Genomic DNA, 20,244 nt, shown 5'->3' with positions numbered 1-20,244 from the left:
TGACGTGAAATATTTCAAGCCGTTTTTTGTCATAATTTTGATGATTATGTTTTACAGCTCATGAAAATTAAAAGCCCAGTATCTCAGAATATTACAACATTACATAAGACCAATCAACAAAATGAGTTAGAATACAGAAATGTCGACCCTCTGAAAAGTATGTTTGTTTATGCACTCAGTACTTAGTCTGGGCTCCTTCTGCTTGCACATCTGCAAACTGTATGAAGATGCTGCAGCTCTACTGACTGTGGTATTACTGTGCTCCAGCCAAACAAATCTTTAGAGGGTTTCAAACATCAAAAAAATGAACTAACATTATGAACACAGTCGGTTTTGATGTTATGTTGAGGATATCCACTGAAGTTAGCATGCTAAACGTGTCACAAGAGTAACAAATATACGCTACTTCTTTGTCCCTGTGGAGAAAGTCCCCAGACTCCCTTAAAGAAACACTAAATTTAGTGAGTTGTCGATTTAGGAGAGACTTTATAGACTTTGTGAAACTCTGTCTCTAACTAATTCTTAATCATTAAGGCCATCTTATAAATTCGGCATTAAATGCAAAACATTAAGTTGCTTCTTTCCTTATAAGAAGTGTCACAGCTACTTCTTGGTCCCCGTGGAGAAAGTCCCCAGACTCCCATAAAAAAACGCTACATTTTGAGACTTGTCGCCTTCAGAAAAACTTTATAATCTTTTTGAAACTCTTTTTAGAAAACATTGTTAACTATTTGGGTCTGCTTGTTAATTCTGCAAATGTTACACATAAATATATCTCTTTCTTTGTGTAAAAAATATCATATCGGTTCGTTCCAGTCACGTAGGTGTGTGCATATCGAGCAGGAAATTGAGATGCATGTTAATGCCAGTCGTGAAATTTTAACAGCCTCGATGACTTGAATCTTATTTCCGTGATGGAGAGCTTCACAGCTCTGTCAGTTTGGTATTGTGGCGCTCAGGTGGGTGGAGAGGAACGAACAGGTGGGAGGATTATGCTAACGAGGCTGCACAAAGAGACATTTCATTTTTGGTGGACTCAGGTCTCGGGGCCCATCTGTTTCTGAACATCAATCTGATGATGTTACAGACTATTTTCATCAAATGCACAGAAATAAATGTAAAACCATTAAATGAATCACTCCACAACCAGCGAACGTATTCAAATAATGCTGAAATGATATGTGGCCTCTTGTTTCATGTGTTATGAAGAACATGTTTCAGACACAGCTTTCTGGATTTTGATTGGTTTTTATTCAGCTTGTTTTAAAAAAGTTACAACAACTGGAAACACAATGAAAAAAGACAAAGTACAGCAGCAGAGTCCTGAAAGCATCGCTGCACACACACACACACACACACACACACACACAGACACACACACACACACACACACACACACACACACAGCTGCAGCTCAAATTAAGTCGGTGTTTGAAATACAGCAGAGCTTCAGGGTGTCCTGAATATTATTTTTTATGTCTCGTGTCCTCGATTAAACTGAATCTGGAAACAAGGTGATAAAATAATAAAGAATGAGGTTTTTGAGATCAGCTGGTGTTTAAACTGTGAATCTTTCATAAAAGCACACAGTTATAAGTTCAGTCCTGCTGTTGGATGTTTCCCTGGAGACCGTCACGGCAAACAGGCATTGAACTGGGCCAAGATGAGATCCTGCATTAAAGGAGCAGTCTGTAGTTTAAAGGAGCAGTCTGTAGTTTAAAGCAGCAGTCTGTAGTTTAAAGGAGCAGTAGTAGTTTTGCGGCAGAAATGTTAATGAGCAAAGAAAAATCCTCTTTGGCTGATTTTTTTCCTGCCTAAACAAACTAAATAAACAAACTGTCTTTGTTTTCATGACTGAACAAACAAACGGAGCTTAAAGGACAACACAGCTTTTACTGTTTTACTTTGTGTATAAGTGGCGGACCCTGCCACGCTTCTAGCCTCAAACAGCTGGTTTATTCAGGACCCCCTGACTGTCTTATTCATATTTCGCACACTGAATAAAATGTACAGCAAACCAGCACCTGCTCAGTCAGACACGTGTAGCTGTATGATAAAAGTGTGTGTGCATGATAATATATGAAATGTTGTAAGGTTTAATGTGTTCTGTGTGGTCCAGGTGTGAACGAGGCTCTCTAGTCCAGAGTGTAGATGTTCTCCTGGACCGGTCTTCTCATCCGGATCTCGTAGATGATGTGAGGATGTTCTTCAGTGGAGAAACTGCAAGAGAGAGGAAGAGTTAACAGACGCTGAGCAAACAGCAGGTCGACACAGGAGGTCAGTTCTCGTCTTAACTGACGGCAGGATAACAAATCTGTTTCTCAAATACCAACATCGCGCACAAGTGAAAGACACAGCGACCTGTGTTGAACTCACCAGCCGGTCTTTAAGGCTCTTCTGTATATTCCACCTGCAGGAAAATAAATAAGATTTGAATATGAAACGTTAAATCTGCAGACTTGTTTAGTCGGGAGGAGATACTGAAGGTGATTAGGGTTTAAACCTGCTTTAATACAGTTATATGTTGTATCTCCAGTTTTTTGATATTTTACTTTAAAATATGCAAATGAGGCATTACAGACACTGAAATCTGAAAAGTGACTCGTGCAACTTAAATGTAATGGTCTTACTTTACTTGACAGTTCTCTGGTTTCCTGGCTTTTAAAAAAAAAGTAAAGTCAGACCTGAACTTTGGAGATCTTTTTTGATCGCTGGGTAAATCAGAAAATAGTGTTTTTAGGAGAGAAATGTTCAATAACTCGGGCTGTGAATGATGTATAAACAAAGCCTTCTGTAAACAAAACCTTCAGAACATAAACAGGAACAGAAGTGGAAGGTTTGGTGTGTCGGTGCTGATGGAGCGGAGAGTTCTGGCTCAGAGAACATCAGTCAGAACTTTGGTGAACAGGGTCAAAACTATACATTTCCATCACCAAAAAACTCCCCTAGACAATTATTTCTATATATTATATATACATATATATATGTATATTTCACTTTTTATGTTGAATTATGCAAATGAAATATGCACGAACAGAAAATTTAACTAAGATTAAACATCTAAATGTGTATTTTGGATGTTTCCTTTCAACTGGTCTGAATACGAGAAATAAGAAAAACTGGTCTGAAAATAAAAACAATGATTTCTCATAAACACATCAAGCTGTTTGCAAACTTCACTGTGGAGCAAACGACAGCATGAACAGTGATTGTGGTTCATATTGTCTCTCTATGATGTGAGCAAGCTGCTGGGAGACGTTCTACATGGGATGAAAAGAGAAAACGTACGTTTAAACGCCAGAAATAGAAAAACTGCCGCCAACATCAACAACACGCTGAGGGAGAGCGAGAGGACGGGAACGTTGATCTGAAGGGAGAGAGACGGGAGAGAGTCCTCCACCTGACGCAGAGACAGAGAGAGAGAAAGTTATTATCCTTCACAACACGCCGCTTTAAATCAGAACCAGAATCGCTTTTATTGCCAAGTAAGTTTATAAATACAAGGAGCTTACAAAACTAAAAGTACTTAAAGGACAAAACTATAAAAATATAGTGTGAATATAAACATAACAGACTGTGACCGATCTTAAAGCTGGTGAAGACGTCCAGATTTGTCCAGCTGTGCAAAAAGTTTGAACTAGAGTGCGACGTCGCAGTAGATACTGATCTTACAATGTGCTAACTGAGAGCGTCAGTGGCTAACCAGAGCTAAGCTAGCTTCAGGAATAACCAGCTGCTGGCTGCAGCTTCATAGTTTTATTGTAAACTGGGCCTCAGGTAGAATTTCAGCCCTAAAAAACTACAAAATTCAGAGAGAGTTGCAACACTGGGGGTGACAGACAAGCACCGGGCTTTGAACACAGTTTGTTTGTGTAATTACAACTTCAAATGATGTGCCGGAGCCCAAAAAGACTTTTCACCATGAGCTTACCCCTCGAAATGTTTTGTTTCACCGTCAGAATTTGAGCCATTCGATCCGATAACATTTGAAAAGTCAAGAACTGCCGCAAGATTAGATCATTTTATTCCCATTCAAGTTAGCCGGGCGCTGAACATCGCCAGACGTCTCTCACGTGCTCTTTGGGCCCAAAAACAGCCACGATTCTGTCCATAATCTGACATTATGGGATGGTGGTGGTGGTGGTGGTAGTGGTCATGGTGACTCACAGTGACGGTGTCAGAGCGCTGCAGGGTGGAGTTCCTCCTCAGAAGATCCAGCTGAGACGACAGCAGGGATTTCCAGTTTACTACATGGAGGCAGAACAGACAGAACTGTCACGTGATCACACTCTGGACCAGGACACCCAGTGTTACCAGCACCATGATCCAGTACTACCCAGAGAGAGCTGGACCCAAGCTGCTTCAGTGTGACCTGTCTCACCTGTGGAGGTCGACGGCTCCGTCACTCGATTGGTTGTTGCTGCCATGGTTGTTGTTGTTGTTGGAGGAGAACTGGTGACCGGAGCTGCGGAGAACAAACCCGATGAAACAGGATCAGCAGGAGTGTCGGTGCTGATACCGTCAAATGACACATCTTATTGTACTGAGCGTGATAACATCGTGAGGACGGGTTAAATCATGAAATATTTAATCATGGAATTAACAAACAATTCCTTAACTGTGATTCAACAGATTAAAGTTCACACACATGAACATTAAAGATTGCTGTGATCGTTCCTGCTGTTTACACGTCCTAAATAAACTCTCAGTGTAAGAGCGGGGCGACAAAATCCACATTCTGTGCAAATATTCCACATTTAATTTATTTTATGTGAACGTGTCCTTTAATTGTGCACGTTCTGTTAAAGAGTCGCTCACCTTTGACAACCCTCAGGTTCATGATCACTTTCTTGTCGTTGAAGATGCCGTCGATGTCCACCCTGCAGCAGTACGGCCCGCTGTCCGTCCTCCGCACATTCAGGATGTCCAGGTCCATCTGTCCGTCCAGGACGTCCCCGGTCAGCCGGTACCGGTCCTCCACCTGCAGCACCAGGGTCAGGGTTCAATCACTACCACTTTGATCCTAAGGCTGAATCAGAGTGCGTGTATATATGAGCTGACTTTCATGTCGGCATTACAGCTGGATGAGAACATTTGTGAGCGTGAAACCACTGAAGAGTTTATAGAAGACTTAGTGGAAATATTTTGACGAGAGGTCCTAACACTTCCCAGGCGTCTTATTGGCAAAAAAAGCAGATCTTTTTAATGCTCGACAGCTCGGCAAGACAACTTTCAAGTGAGAGACCGCTGTGTGAGATGGTGTTTTAAACATTTGCAAGCATGAAACCGCTGATATTCAAGGCAAGGTGCTGGGACACTTTCCTGCAGTGTTTGCTGCAACCAAAACATGATGTTTTATGACTCCAACAGGTGGTTTTCAAAGAGTGTTTCAAAGTTTCAACATATTTGTTGTTTGCAGAAATGTACATGGTGAGCTTCTCGTTTTGTCCAGCTGTGCGTCATATTGTCCAATCAGACCAACATATTTAAGATTTCATGACCTTGGAGATGACGCCATTCTCATCCGTCTGCACCAGGATGTTGCTGCACCAGAAGGTCCCGCAGCCGCGGCCCCAGCAGACCCGGCTCAGCCCGAAACGCTTCACAGAGTACTGACAGGACAGCGAGGCCACGCCCCCCTCCAGCACTTTGAAACAGGAAACAGAAGGAAAGTGTCCACCTGCAGCACAGAGACACACCTGACACACCTGACACACACCTGACACACCTGACACAGCTGTGCTTCAGTCCGACATCCATCCAGGTGATGTTTTGTCATAAATTAAACGATCCACTGATTTATTGCAGCAATTATTTCTCAACCATATAAATAATCATTAAAGACCCATCAGTGAGAATCTTCTGCTTTCTTTTCTATGATTCACAACAACAAACATCATGAAGCGTCACTCGGCTCTGTCACCACCTTTCTTACTGTTTTCAGGTTAATATACAAACCAAATGATAGATTAATGTTGACAATAATCAGCAGATGAATCCATAATGAAAACTAACGAGCAGTCCAACACAGAAAGAGCTCCACAATAGTAATCTGATTACACTTACAGGAGACATTTCTCTTTAAATGCTTTAATTTTCCTGATTAGAAAAACAAACTTTCACCAAACTTACAGTTGCTGAATACTTCCTCCTCATTTTACTTGCAACAGAGTATTATTACAGAGTGGTATTAGTACTTTTACTGGAGTAAAGTATCCGATTACTTCCTCCTCGATAGATGTGCTGTGATGTCAGCTATTTGTGTCTCACCTGACAGGACGAAGAGGACGATGATGAAGGTCTGAGGCGTTCGACGGCGGCGAGGCGAGACGGCGGCCATCCTGTGACTGTTACTCTGAGTGTGTGTGTGTGTGTGTGTGTGTGTGTGTTTGTGTGTGTGTGTGTGTGTTCATTGTCCACTTTGATGAACAGAGTGAGGCTGTGACGGAGGAGCTGTGATGTCGGGGCTGCAGAGACACAGTGTGTTACTGTTTCTGTGTGTGTGTGTGTGTGTGTGTGTGACGTCTCCATGATGAAGTCGTCAATGATTCTCTGTCTCTGACTCTGAGTGCAGCGGTGGAGAGTAACTAAGTACATCACAGTACTTTACTTTGAGGCACTTGTACAGTTCAGAGGGATTTACATTTTGACAAACTCCATTTTAAATTCAAACCAATTGAACAAAATATGCTCATGGAGAGTTTTTGGTCTTTAACCTCATCTCATCGAGCCCAAAGTAAATCCAGTGTTGTTGTTGAATCATCTGGAGTGCAGACATGATATTTGAGAGGTTATAAGCTGAATTATTTTTCCCCAAAACTCATTATAGTCATTATTTCCTTATTCACAATAACTTTGTGTACATGAAAAGGTCAAAAAACAAGTGCTGAAGTGGAAAAACAGCCTTTTCAAAGAGCACATAACTACATAAACGTGCATCATTTCCAAGTTTAGGCTTTTAAAAGCAGTAGTAAACTATATGTTACTGTCATTGGCTACATGGATTAATATACAGATATTAAGAGCAGCTGGATGAAGCTTATTCAACCTGGAACAAGGCTTAATGTGGATAAATGTGTCATCACTTAAACATCTCAGCTGTTTTCACACTGATGTGCATAAAAACTGAAACCAATATTGATCCAGAGGACAAATATTGAAGGTTGAACAGTTATCAAACCTTCAGGGAGAGAAGCTGCAGGAGGAAATTATAAAAACGTGACGTGTTTGTGATCACATCAAGTACAGTTTAATGTTTGGCTCACATCGACAGGCGTCAGTCCAGTTTCAGGCTCCACACTGAAGTATTTACCCATCAGGAGGAACTCTGACTTCTCATCATCAGGTCCAAAACTTTGGTTCATGCAGATCTGATGACATTCACATCAGCCTCAGCCTGTCTAGTGCTAATTAGCAATGTTAGCATGCTAACATTTACTGCTAACCGGCCAATGTCAGCAGCCAATGTTTCTGAACTCTTTCAACTTATTTCTCCATTGATCTGTTTGTATACGCAACATCACCAGACTCCATTAACAAAATGCACAATTTTAAGAGTTGTTTCATGAGGAGAAACTTAACAATCTTTGTGAAACAGCTGTGACACATTCTAACTGTACCAGCCTGTCTGCTTCTGTGTCTAAAGCTGTTGTTGAATCATCGGAGCACAGACATGATTTTGGGCTCTTCTGAGAGGTGAAGTATTTTCCCCAAAACTCATTATAGTCATTATTCCCTTATTCACACTAACTTTGTGTACATGAAAAAGTCAAAAAACAAGTGCTAAATTGGAAAAACAGCCTTTTCAAAGAGCACATAACTACATAAATGTGCATTATTTCCAAGTTTAGGCTTTTAAAAGCGGTAGTAAACTATATGTTACTGTCATCGGCTACATGGAGCACCAATCATCCGGAGGCTGGTGTGTAAGTGGCTCAGGAAAGAAGAGCGAGTGGGTCACGTGTCTACAGGATCACTCTTTGGCCTGAACCATTAACCACAACATCACCAGACTCCATTAACAAATCATGTGATTTTAAGAGTTGTTGAGTTATAACAAACTTTATAACATTGTGAAACTGTGTGTGTGACAGATTGTAACTCATTGTGTCCTTGTTGTAAATTCAGCATTAAATCTTTCAGCTGAAGTTGTTTGTCTCCTTGTAAAAAGTGTCAGTTTGTGGCAGCATGTCTGTACCAGCCTGTCTGCTTCTGTGTCTAAAGTGCTAAAGTCTTACCTGCCAACATTGATCAGCTGTTTGAACACACTGTTTACACTGATTTCACCATTTACACTCCATTTATGAAAGAAGAAACATGTTATTGATCTAAACATGTCACATGTTACAAAGACACTAAACAGTAACAATATAGGCTACTTCTTTGTCCCCGTGGAGAAAGTCCCCAGACTCCCTTAACAAATGTGTCAGTTAATTGTCTGTGTTTCTGTATTTTTGTGAACTAGCTGGACGGCAGCTTAACTCGTTCACTGAATAGTCATTATGTTTTTAGAAGTGACCAAATCTAACACCAAATATTACAGCTGGTTACAAATGCAAATTAACTTGTTTTTAAGTATTTTCTGAGGTATTTTTCCGTGCAGTAAACTGTTTTCTGTCTTCCTGTTTGAAGCTACAGAACTTCGTCTGTGCAGCTTTTTTCAAACAAGGTGATAGAATTCAAAATAAAACTGTCTTCAGTGCAACAACAGGTTTTAGTTTGTTTTTTAAATGAGGTCACACCTTGAAAAAACAATTAGATGGTGAATTTGTATATAATCCATCATAAATCTTATCAGCATATTTGGCCGGAGAATGAAATGTTTTGTTTACAGGCTAATTAAATTAATCACAAATGAGTCCATAAACACTTGAAATGGTGAACTGAAATAAAGTTGTTAAACTGACTGCAGGATAATTGCACTTTAATCTGAAATTGAAAAAATTGCAGGACTTAAAATGAAGCATTTCTGTCCCCCGATTAAAGTTATTCTGTTTTATTTCCATTAACAGAGACGAGGAGGAACGCAGTGTTTTTACTCTGATGGAAGGAAATACTGCAAACAAAGGCTGTCTGTAACACACACACACACACACACACACACACACACACACTGACGTTGGCTGTGTGGCGACGTCGCAGAAACACAAAGGACTCATTATTCACATCAAATATTTCTTTCTTTTCTTCACATCATCTTTTTTTCTCCCCAAACTGACAAAATAAGAGGCTTTTAATTAAAATTAAAAAAACAGAATATTTAACTAAAACATGTTGAAGACGTCGTGAGATAACGTTCCCACATGGGAGGCACAATGACTCGTGGTGATCATGAAGAAGAAACTAAACAAAGTTAACAAGCTTTATATTTTTAAGACAAAATTCTGTGGTGAGCAAAGTAAATTCAATTCAGATATTAAGAGCAGCTGGATGAAGCTTATTCAACCTGGAACAAGGCTTAATGTGGATAAATGTGTCATCACTTAAACATCTCAGCTGTTTTCACGCTGATGTGCATAAAAACTGAAACCAATATTGATCCAGAGGACAAATATTGAAGGTTGTACAGTTATCAAACCTTCAGGGAGAGAAGCTGCAGGAGGACACTATAAAAATGTGACATGTGTTTGATCACGTCAGAGAAAAGACGACTCAGAGCAGAAACACCAGTTTAATGTTTGACTCACATCAACAGGCGTCAGCTCGGTGTTCTGCTCCACTGGACTGTATACGCAACATCACCAGACTCCATTAACAAAACACACAATCTTAAGACTTGTTTCATGAGGAGAAACTTAACAATTGAGGTGTCTGGACTGCAACACATTCTGGCCCTTGATTCAACTCAGTTTAAATTTAACCTGTTCTTCCTTGTGTAAGTTAAGGAATGTAGACAATGCGGGGCTCACAGCTCCAAGGGACCTTGGAGGCAGCATTCAGCTGTGTGTGGGTCAAAGGTTAGCAGGAGACAAGGCCACAATAGGGACTAAAACAGAGCCTGACTCCTATGTCAGGTGGAGGAAAATATCTAAATGTGTACATCTCCAGAAAAGGATAAAGGGATCATTTAGGTAATTTTGGAGTACAAGACCCAAGAAGGAACAGTAACAGATTTAGCCTTTTATGGGAGATGAGCAGGAGATAGACCACCTCCTTTTCATGTCGATTGGATAGATGGACCCTCAACCCACCGCAATGACCAATTAGGATAAGGCAGGTACAGCCCAAAGGAACTTTAAGAAGGCCCCTATGAGTAGAGACGGGGGGAGGCACTTGGAAAAACCTCCTAAGAGCAACAGGCTGAGGTTTTGAGGGAGCAGAGGGCAGAGCATTTTTTGGCATAGTTTTGTCCACAGATTTGATACTATCAGAACGCGGCCGCTTCTGATCAGGACTCAAGGCGCTAGATTTTGTTTCAATTAAGATTGCTTCTTCATTCCATCCGCCTTGACTCCGCAGACTCCTTTTATGATCAAACTACACGCCGACGCCTAAAGGAGAGAAGCCCGGAAACCACACAATCTTTGTGAAACAGCTGTGACACATTCTAACTGTACCAGCCTGTCTGCTTCTGTGTCTAAAGCTGTTGTTGAATCATCGGAGCACAGACATGATTTTGGGCTCTTCTGAGAGGTGAAGTATTTTCCCCAAAACTCATTATAGTCGTTATTTCCTTATTCATACCAACTTTGTGTACATGAAAAAGTCATAAAACCAGTGCTAAAGAAGAAAAACAGCCTTTTCAAAGAGTATAACTATGCAAACGTGCATCATTTCCAAGTTTAGGCTTTTAAAAGTGGTAGTAAACTATTTGTTACTGTCATTGGCTACATGGAGCACCAATCAACTGGAGGCTGGTGTGTAAGTGGCTCAGGAAAGAAGAGCGAGTGGGTCACGTGTCTACAGGATCACTCTTTGGCTTGAACCAGTTACCACATAATCACCAGACTCCATTAACAAAACATGCAATTTTAAGAGTTGTTGAGTTAGGAGAAACTTTATAAACATTATGAAAACTGTCTCTGACAGATTGTAAGTCATTGTGTCCTTGTTGTAAATTCAGCATTAAATCTTTCAGCTGAAGTTGTTTGTCTCCTTGTAAAAAGTGTCAGTTTGTGGCAGCGTGTCTGTACCAGCCTGTCTGCTTCTGTGTCTAAAGTGCTAAAGTCTTACCTGCCAACATTGATCAGCTGTTTGAACACACTGTTTACACTGATTTCACCATTTACACTCCATTTATGAAAGAAGAAACATGTTATTGATCTAAACATGTCACATGTTACAAAGACACTAAACAGTAACAATATAGGCTCCTTCTTTGTCCCCGTGGAGAAAGTCCCCAGACTTCCTTAATAATGACTTGTTTTAGATTTTTGGTTGAACTGTTCCTTTAACGGTATTTTACTCCAGTTTGGTCATTTAATCCCAAATTATGAATCATGTATTTGTCGCCGTAGCAACAGTCACACAGCTGTCAGATAAATGTGGAGGAGTAAAAGTATAAAGTTGGATAAAATAGAAACACAGTACAGGCACCTCAAACTTTGCTTTCCATCACTGTCGTGTGTGATTGATAAAAGATGAACCGATGAAACGATCAATATTATTCCTAACTGAGTTTGTGCTGCAGACTGAACATGTCTTCAGTCAGAAGTCAGTCACGTCACGATGCTGCCGCCTGCTGGTCCTCACTGGAGCTTCACGCTGCAGTAATGGAAGAAGTATTTAGATCCTTCACTGCAGTGAAAGTACTAATACTACACTTTAGAAATACTCTGTTACAAGTACAAGTCCTGTGTTGAAAATGGTACTGGTAAAAGTATTTACAGTGGGATTAAAAGTATTTTAAAAGTATTCAGACTAAATGTGATATTTTCCCATGATTAAATGAACCTAATATATAATTATGGAAAATTAAACTTCAGAGAGCTGTCTTCATATGTAGCACTTATTACAGAAGAGGATGAGGTCCAGTGTCAATAACAGTAGTTTATTGTTATAAATACAGCAGTACAGAGGCGTTCTGTCTCTCCCCGTCTCTGTACTCACATGGTGTCTCACACAGAGCAACGCCTCTTCAGTACTGTTGTAGTTAATGTACTTCCCTGTTGAGATCAGAGACCACTTCTCTTGTGAGCACAAACAAGCAAGCAGACAATCAGGTAACAGTAAAGTGTGATGGAAATTTTGTAAAGAGAGATGTAAACTGAAGTCTTACATAGGAATGTTCAATGAAACTGTTTAACATGACCCGTAATTTGTTACCTTGTTTTAGGCCATTCTATTACCTATGTCTGGTATTGAGTGACCACTGAAGCTTATCACTTCCTTCTCTGTGGAGTATTCCTTTAAGTGCAGGTCATAAATCAGGAACTAACTGAGTGAAAACACACCCACAAAAAGGGATATATACCATGCTTTTCTCTTCAGATATTGAGTCTTCACTTTGTAACAGACCTGCATGTTGCTCTGTGAATGCTCCTCTTGTACAAGATTTAAACCTTGTTTGAACCTTGAGCTGACTCCGATCTCCTTCCTCCATGTTCTAAATTATTGCAGAATTATTTTAACATAAAGGACCATGAAGACACGGACAAACAGCAGAGGATATGAGGAACGTTACTGGGAAGGTCGGCACTTGAAGCTGACAGATTTGAAAGAGGAAGCAAGGGGTTTGAGGAACCAATATCTCCTCAAAGAAAACATCCCATTATACCCCCGACCAGAGTTTCATGTGACTCATCTGAAACACGACACAAAGCAATATGGATTACGTGGCATCAGATGGAACGATGGCTTCAAGAACCCACGTGGAGGCTCTCTGGTGTGGTGGAGTCTGGCTGTGACGCCTGATGACATCACATCAGCTGAGACGAGGCTCCTGGAGACGACCTACCCCGACCGGTCGCAGGAGCAGGTCCAGATGCAGCAGAGCTTCCTGGGGAAGTTTGCCACCTCCCCGGCCTTCTCCGAGCTCTCCAGGCTGGGCTCGTACCGCTTCACCTTCCCCCTGGAGGAGCTGCTGGAGGCCTACAGCCAGCAGGTAGAAGATTACTTAAAGGAGAACATTGTAAATATGAAACCTCTGAGTTTGTTCTCTAAAACTACGTAGTGCTCCTTTAAAGTAAAAGGAGGGAGAGTTGATTTTGTGTTTGTGCTGTTTTCATGACATTAACAGCATGCTCGCAGATGGATATGACCCCCTCAGATTCATAGTGACCCTGATCCGTCCCCCCCACTGTCCCTACATAAGACGACAAACAGTGCCGGTAAAACAGAGGATTAATGTTTGAGAGCCCGGCGTTTGTGTGCTACGACTGATGGTGGGTTCCAGTTGTACACAAATGTCGGAATTTCCAAGCTCCAAATCTGAATTTTAATCAGAACCCCCTGTCAAGTCGGATCTCCTACTCGAGAAGTCGGATTAATCTCACCAGCCCGACATAGAATTCATGCTATCTGCTAATCACGTAAACAGTAGTTACATGTTTTGTTGCACGTTTGTAAGGCTGGGAAGCGCTGGTAGCACTCCACTTTAGGGTTACGTTGTTCCGAGCTCCAAGTTCCGACTTTCAGTGTAAATTAAACACACCATAAGGCACGACTCTCACTCCCCAGGGTCCTAAAGAGGAACTGGTAGCAGCACTTGTGCCTGTTGCAGTGATCAGATCATTGTCCACTATGACAGGGCAGGTGATTTCAAGTCAATGAAGAAACAACAAAAAACACTCAGACCGTTTTTTCAAAAAACAAACAATGTAAATAGGCTACCTACACCTGTTGCCTGTTGATTTTCCCAGATATAGCAGATAATCGTCTTGTAATGTTGAGTAGCTAGTCTGACATTAATAAACGACATTTGCTGTTACCTGAAGTAGGCTAAATGTAAAATAAAAGTCTTTTTAGGCTGTAGGTGAATAGCTCTAATGTTGTTTTTTAATTTTTCTGTATAATGTTATTTTAATAAGCAACTGTGGGGGCAGCCACAGTAGAAAAAGACTGCATGAGGAAGGAGGGACAGAAGGTGACATGATAATGACATATACAAAGCCAAATCAACCCGACCCTAAAGAGGGACATTAAGGCCCGCAAACCACTGGCCCATAGGCTATTACTAAAGTAACTACTTTAGCGCTAGTTAAAGCCCAAATGAGTTGAAATCATTAGCTGACAGTAAACGACAGTTCCACTAAAACATATTTTATTGTTCCAGTGTTGCTCCGGCGCTCAGCCCGTCATGCGGGTGTACGAGACCGTCCTGTACAAACAGGAAGTGGTGTATGTTATACTGGTCCACAGCCCAGCCAATCAGAAGTTCTCAGACCGTCCTCTGCTGCCTGACGACCCAAACTCTGTCTGCTCCTACAAAGATGGCCGCTTCATCTGGAGGCCTGAGGCCATGTGTGGGACACACAGGTGAGAAATACTGTTCTTAAGTACTGAAGTTCTTGTACTTTACTTTGGTATCAACATTTTGTCCAACTTTATACTTTCATACTTTGTTTTTGACACAAACATTGCACCGTTTACTCCACTACATTTGTTTGTCAGCTTTAGTTACTCGTTACCTTTAAGATTACAATATCTAATTCTTTATTGGTTCAGAAAATTCTACTTTTTAAAATAAGTCAAGTTTAAAATGATCTTGGATTAGCTGAGAAATACAGTCACACAGCTGAAGCAGTAAGAAGTTGACTTGTTACAGGACGTCTCTCAGATCTTTGGGTTCAGTGTTCAGCTGTTTTACATCCAGGTGTTTCACCTGTGAAGGCCTGTGGACGGAAATACTGAATAAACAATGACATCAGGTGGAGTTTTTTTATATTTAGCATCATTTTCTAAACATATTAAACTAGTCACATGGTCTACAGCTGAGAGACTCTGAATTCTCTTCCTTGTGTAACCTGGAGGATGTGATTTCTGGTCGGCTCTCTTCAGCTGCCATAGCTGCAGTAACGGAGCAGTGATCGTTGACATGAGTCAAAGCTTCAGATCTTTTCTTTGTCTCTGTTTTCTCTCAGGTATGAGTTGGTCAAGAGACCTGATGAAAACCAGATGGAAGCAGGGGAGGTGGAGTCATTCGAACAGTTTTATGTTTGGGATCATGTTGCTGTCACCCTGCATGTGGGCGAAGAGGTACTTTTAATAATTCATTTATTATTTATTTCAGTCTGGTTCTCAGTATTTCAGTTAAAAGTGATGGGGAGGGAATATTTTTTTATTCAAGAAGGTATAAAAAACTTAATAAGCTTCAACAGAATTATTAGTTTTTTTGATCAATTAGATTTGTTTCACTGGTTATCTGTGATAATACAAATACAATTCATTGTCATATGTTTTGTGTTGTATAACGCGTCTGTTGTCTCCGAGCTGAGAGGAGGTGAGAACATGTCGGTTCAGCTCCACTTCCAACGTTACTTTATGCTGTTTACAAGCTTCATTATTAGAAGGCAGGTCAGCTCAGTTTGTGTGTTATGAACATTAAAACAGCCTCTGCTCCTGGAGCTCTGACGAGTGGACAGACTGCTGAACCAAACTCCATTCCAAAAACAGGCATTTTATTGTCAGAACTTCAGGGATTTTTTATTGTCAGACATGAGAAATGCATTCAGACATGTCGTCGGGGCGGCCTGGCCCTCAGCAGAATTTTATTTTGAGGCCCCCCCAATTACAAAATGACTTTACCACGAAATGCAATTTAGGTTTACAACCTTTATTAGTAGGAACAAATCAAATGAACAGCCTCTTTCAACAATGGAACAAGCCTTTTACAGATGACATGGTGTTTGATGGCCCTGGTGACGTGCTGGGTGCTGGCTCCGTGTCACCCTTAGTAACAAACTTCAGCATTGACCCTGTTATGACAAGAAATCATACAAGCAGATTATTAAGATTTGTTTTGGTCTTAATGGTTAATTTCTCGGCTGAGAGCACACAAAGTCTCTTTTGTTGGAGACTCCTTGCACGGCTTCTGAGGCAGACGATGGACTGCAACGTTCTTCATCAGATGATCACAGTCTTGAAAAAGACTTTTTCTTTGAAGTTTCAAGGTGGTTCTCAAGTTCTGATCCTTTCACTAATTCAACTTCTTCTGGATCAGGCGGTGATACTTTAAAGTTATATTAAAATCAAATCAAAAATCAAAAAGAAAATAATTTGTTCTATTAAAAACTTGGATAAAAGTAGAGCACTTAAAGTAGTTATTCAATTCGCTTTCTTAGAGCTTGTTGCAAAAATAAAAGTAAAGATTACTTTAAGAATAAAAATAAGAATAAAAAGTAAAGAAGAGAAGAGAAGAGAAGAGAGAAGAAGTCAGGAGGAGAAACAGGGGGGCAAGAGAGCCTGGAGGAGAAGACTCAAAGTCATGACCGAAGTCAGGACCCGAAAGGAGAGAGTGAGCGATGTGCAGAGCATCTTCTCTGTTTTTATGACCATACAACACTTTAATTCAAATACACTATATTGCCTTAATGTTTCGAAATCGTGTTTTAACTTCCCAAAAACTTTACCATCTTAAAAGTCGAATTTTTGTCTTCATTAAAAGATGTAACATGGTTATGATCCAAGAATGAAAGAATTAAAACATGATTAAGGCATAAAACAATAGTATAAAACATAAACAATAAAGCATACAATACACAGTAGGACCAAGGACTTATACATATTCCTTGTAGTTCTATCTTAAGAAAACATCAGACATTTAACTGGTAAATAACACAAGCATTACACACAAAGAGAATCATGATATGCAAGTCTGTGCCCATCGCAAAGGTGGAGGCTGGTTTCTTTCAAACCCCAAATTCATCAAGTAATAGACTTCATTTGGGCTTGATAATAACATGGGAAAGCTCTATAGTATGGCCTTCTTAGGCTATATGGAAATCTGATAAAGTTAAGAAGATGAAATTGTAGTTAATAGTTATTCAGCACATATTTAAATGTGGATGAGTATAGGATTGGGATGCAGCAAAGACTGGAATGTCACAGACGGTTTGGCCTGTGAGGGAGAAGGACTGGGTCATCTCTACCCCAACCACCATCTACCCCCACTTCTTGTCATCTGATGTGGAGAGAGAGAGAGGATTCTATTGTGTTTAGTCATTAATTAGTAACAGAAGGTCTCCGATGATCTGTTTATAGCATTAGAGCAACACACCGTCCTACACTATAGGGAGAAGAGAATACGTGCTGGACATGGTTTGGCCTGAGGAAGAAGGAGTTCATCTTCTTTGGAAGGGTGAAGAAGCGAATATTCAGTCAAACAGATAGGCTTTGTTAAGTTAATCTTGTCTCGTGGTTGAGAGGTGCGAGGTCAGAGGCCGGGGAAAGGGAGCAGAGCCTCGTGATGGAGACATAAGGGTTGGTGTTCCTACACCTCCATAAAAATCGCCCAAAACTTCTATTGATAGCATAGACTGATAGGCTATAGATCTGAGCCAACATACGACCACCAACTGGTCACTAAGCACTCCTTTTTCAACAGAGGTGAAGGTATATGCAGTTAACAAGACATTCAATAAATGATAATCAGGGCTGCTGGAAAATTTAATCTCCAATCCACATCTGGACAGAATTATCCTCTCTTCTGTCTCATGATTAGCAGCTGGGGTGTTTATGCAACAAAGTTTTTCAAAGTTTTTTTATTTCAACAACATACCCACCCTTAAGTGAAGCATGAGCCTCCTCTTTTTCTTTCTTCTGCTTGCTCCTGATTCATATTGCCATCTGAAGGCCATCTCTCCACCTGCATCCAACTGCCTGTCGTCTCATCTGACTGCTGATTGGTCAGATGCTGCTGCTGTCAATCATTGCAGCAACGCGTGCGGTGTCAGATTACTCGTCTCTTGCCTCCTGCCTCGGGCTAACTCGGTGCTCTACGCGCGCCTCACGGCAGCGATGCACATCCTTTGCGCATTTGCAGAGAATGCGTCCTTGCGCAAAATGGGGCCCCTCATGGATCCTGGGGCCCTACGCACAGTGCGTGTTCTGCGTGTAGGGAGGGGCGGCGCTGCATGCCGCTACTGGTTTTCAGCCAGGGGGCGGTGTGGTCGCTCTGGAGACAGCAAAGTGACGCGTGGCTGCGCTCAACAATATGCCACAGGCATGTTTTCAGAGGCTCATGGGAAATGTAGTCATTAACTGTCATCTTGTTGAAATGATGGAGGATAAATGTTGCTGTAGTGCAGATGTGGAAATGTATTAATGTTAGAATATGAACAGATTTATTGTCCTGAACTCTACTGTAACATTGTGGTTTCAAGACTCTGTATTACACTGTTATCTAACAGTGATAATCTGAGATAGCATTTAGCATGGCTGTTAACAATCTAGTCCTGCATACTCTCCCTGACCCGAACCTGCAGCTGTTCTGCTCGTCATCTCCTTCTCTGTTTCTGTTTTAGGTGCTGAACTTTGATTCTGCCCGACTGAGACAGAACCTCAAGTACTGCAGTGACGCATATCCTACAGTTGCAAAGCCCTGGGAATTTGAGGACTTCCCACAAGCTGAAAAGATAGTGAGGAAACTGTGGCCTGACGACTCGTCACCACTGGAGAGAGCTGAGCCGCTAAATTAAAAAACAAAATGCTGGTGTTTTAAGAAAGGATAAGAATTTGTTTTGAGAATCAGGATTTTACCTGATCGTCACAGGATTTTCGAGATTTTGATATATGCCGGTCACTCGTTGTCTGATGCAGGTCACAGGTGAGGCACAGAAGCTCCTGACTGGTCAAATCAGGTGTCAATCAATATTTTAGAGTATGGCAGCCATACTCTGTGGTAACTCTGTGTTGCAGTTGAATGGCACTTTGTGGAGTTTTGGGGCAGATAAAAGCTGTGATTTCATTCTGACTGTGTTTCACCATCTATTCATGAATTACTGGGCTAAAGCTGCGACTGAAGTGGATCAACTGGACATCTTTGGATTAAGAGAAGACAACTTTTCTGGGGGGGATTTTGATTCACTACTGGAACACCCAGACACTTGATTGGTGAATTAGCTGTCACGGTTCTACTGTGGCAACTGGTCAACTTCTAGAACAGTGAGTTGGAGTGTGTACTGTCGCTCTCATTGCCTTTACTCTGCTGCCCCCTCCTGTAATCAGTTGACTTCTGCCACTCCAGCACCGAGTGACCTCACCTCAGTCCAATCTGATTATCATGACCTTTGTGATACATTTAGTAAAGTCTGTGCACTCCTCACCGATCTTTTCTCTCTTGGCCTCCTCATCCACTACTCCTTCTAAAGTACCCTGTTGCAAAAATAAACTCCTTCACACTCTGACTACCTGCCACAGTCTCTTCATTGGGTCTAGAGAAAAACCCCACTGTAACATTATCAAAATGTCATAAACACTTGTTTCTCATAGAAATGCTCAGATTTTCAGAAATATTCACCAGCTCATAACTTCTGTGTCCTCACTGGAAGATTCACTCTGCTGAAGCTCAAATAGTAAAACTTTTATCTCCTCGATCAATCAGGCAGTAGCGCTCTCTGATATGATCGACACACTCTTACAACCAGCTCCACACACAATGCACGACTAACAACACGCTCCACACAGATGCTTCCATCTGTTTCTGTTTTAGGTGCTGAACTTTGATTCTGCCCGACTGAGACAGAATCTCAAGTACTGTCGCGGAGCATATCCTACAATTGCAAAGCTTTGGGAATTTCAGGACTTCCCACAAGCTGATGTGTTAGTGAGGAAACTGTGGCCTGACGACTCGTCACCACTGCAGAGAGCTGAGCTGCTAAATTAAGTGTCTGTCATCTGTCAGTATGAAGATGAACAAAAGCTACAACAATAACAACAACTACAATAATGAAACCATCAGAATCAGAATACTTTATTAATCCCAGAGGGGAAATTGTTTAAAATATAAATATGAGAAATACTAACAGCTGTAAAACAACTATAGTCTAAATATGACCAGTAAAAATAATAATGACAATGATTATAATAATTAATCCAGAACTCATTACTCACCAAATATATTCAGTTGTGGTTTGTAGTTTGCTGTAGTTGTGGTTAGTTTGTCTTTTAGCCATAAATATCTTACATGCTATTTCAGTTCTGAGGTCACTACAGGTCACTACTCCAGAGGTGCTGAAGTCACCTCATTAACATCCCAACAGGACAGATTGCATGAGAGTAATTAGCATAACACCTTCAGACAGGGAGGATTGCTTTTTCTTTTCTCGTGTTTTGTTATCGGCCTTTTGTTGCTTCTGTTTTTGGACT

At 41.0% G+C, this 20,244-nt stretch overlaps 2 protein-coding genes across 2 annotated transcripts; one reads left to right on the top strand and one right to left on the bottom strand.

Moving 5' to 3' along the window:
- Window positions 1-1,232: 1,232 nt before the first annotated feature.
- LOC115593669 (hepatitis A virus cellular receptor 1 homolog) lies at window positions 1,233-6,355 on the bottom strand. The gene is made up of 8 exons (XM_030437259.1): window positions 6,271-6,355; window positions 5,502-5,680; window positions 4,819-4,981; window positions 4,382-4,465; window positions 4,168-4,247; window positions 3,289-3,400; window positions 2,377-2,410; window positions 1,233-2,220 (listed from the first exon to the last, which is right to left on the bottom strand). Exons 1-8 carry the CDS (start codon window positions 6,338-6,340, stop codon window positions 2,136-2,138), a joined length of 807 nt encoding a protein of 268 aa, XP_030293119.1. The 5' UTR covers window positions 6,341-6,355; the 3' UTR covers window positions 1,233-2,135.
- A 4,165-nt stretch (window positions 6,356-10,520) lies between these two features.
- On the top strand, window positions 10,521-19,275 carry LOC115594501 (uncharacterized). Its single transcript, XM_030438606.1, has 5 exons — window positions 10,521-10,632; window positions 12,559-13,042; window positions 14,213-14,415; window positions 15,021-15,135; window positions 18,402-19,275. The coding sequence occupies exons 2-5, from the start codon at window positions 12,581-12,583 to the stop codon at window positions 18,573-18,575; spliced, it is 954 nt and encodes a 317-aa protein (XP_030294466.1). The 5' UTR covers window positions 10,521-10,632; window positions 12,559-12,580; the 3' UTR covers window positions 18,576-19,275.
- The last annotated feature ends 969 nt before the right edge of the window (window positions 19,276-20,244 follow it).

Source organism: Sparus aurata, chromosome 13 (genome assembly GCF_900880675.1).
Source record: "Sparus aurata chromosome 13, fSpaAur1.1, whole genome shotgun sequence".
Classification (NCBI taxonomy): domain Eukaryota; kingdom Metazoa; phylum Chordata; class Actinopteri; order Spariformes; family Sparidae; genus Sparus; species Sparus aurata.
Note: the sequence above shows the minus strand (reverse complement) of the source record. Positions and strands in the feature narration are given on the sequence as shown.

Excerpts from the sequence above, each read along its gene's own strand:
- LOC115593669 (XM_030437259.1), bottom strand. The coding sequence starts at position 6,340 with ATGGCCGCCGTCTCGCCTCGCCGCCGTCGAACGCCTCAGACCTTCATC. Across the intron at positions 4,466-4,818 it reads GAACCTGAGGGTTGTCAAAG|CTCCGGTCACCAGTTCTCCT; the intron begins GTGAGCGACTCT and ends TGTTCTCCGCAG. Across the intron at positions 2,221-2,376 it reads AGAGCCTTAAAGACCGGCTG|TTTCTCCACTGAAGAACATC; the intron begins GTGAGTTCAACA and ends TCTCTCTTGCAG.
- LOC115594501 (XM_030438606.1), top strand. The coding sequence starts at position 12,581 with ATGAAGACACGGACAAACAGCAGAGGATATGAGGAACGTTACTGGGAA. Across the intron at positions 13,043-14,212 it reads TGGAGGCCTACAGCCAGCAG|TGTTGCTCCGGCGCTCAGCC; the intron begins GTAGAAGATTAC and ends TTATTGTTCCAG. Across the intron at positions 15,136-18,401 it reads CCCTGCATGTGGGCGAAGAG|GTGCTGAACTTTGATTCTGC; the intron begins GTACTTTTAATA and ends TTTCTGTTTTAG.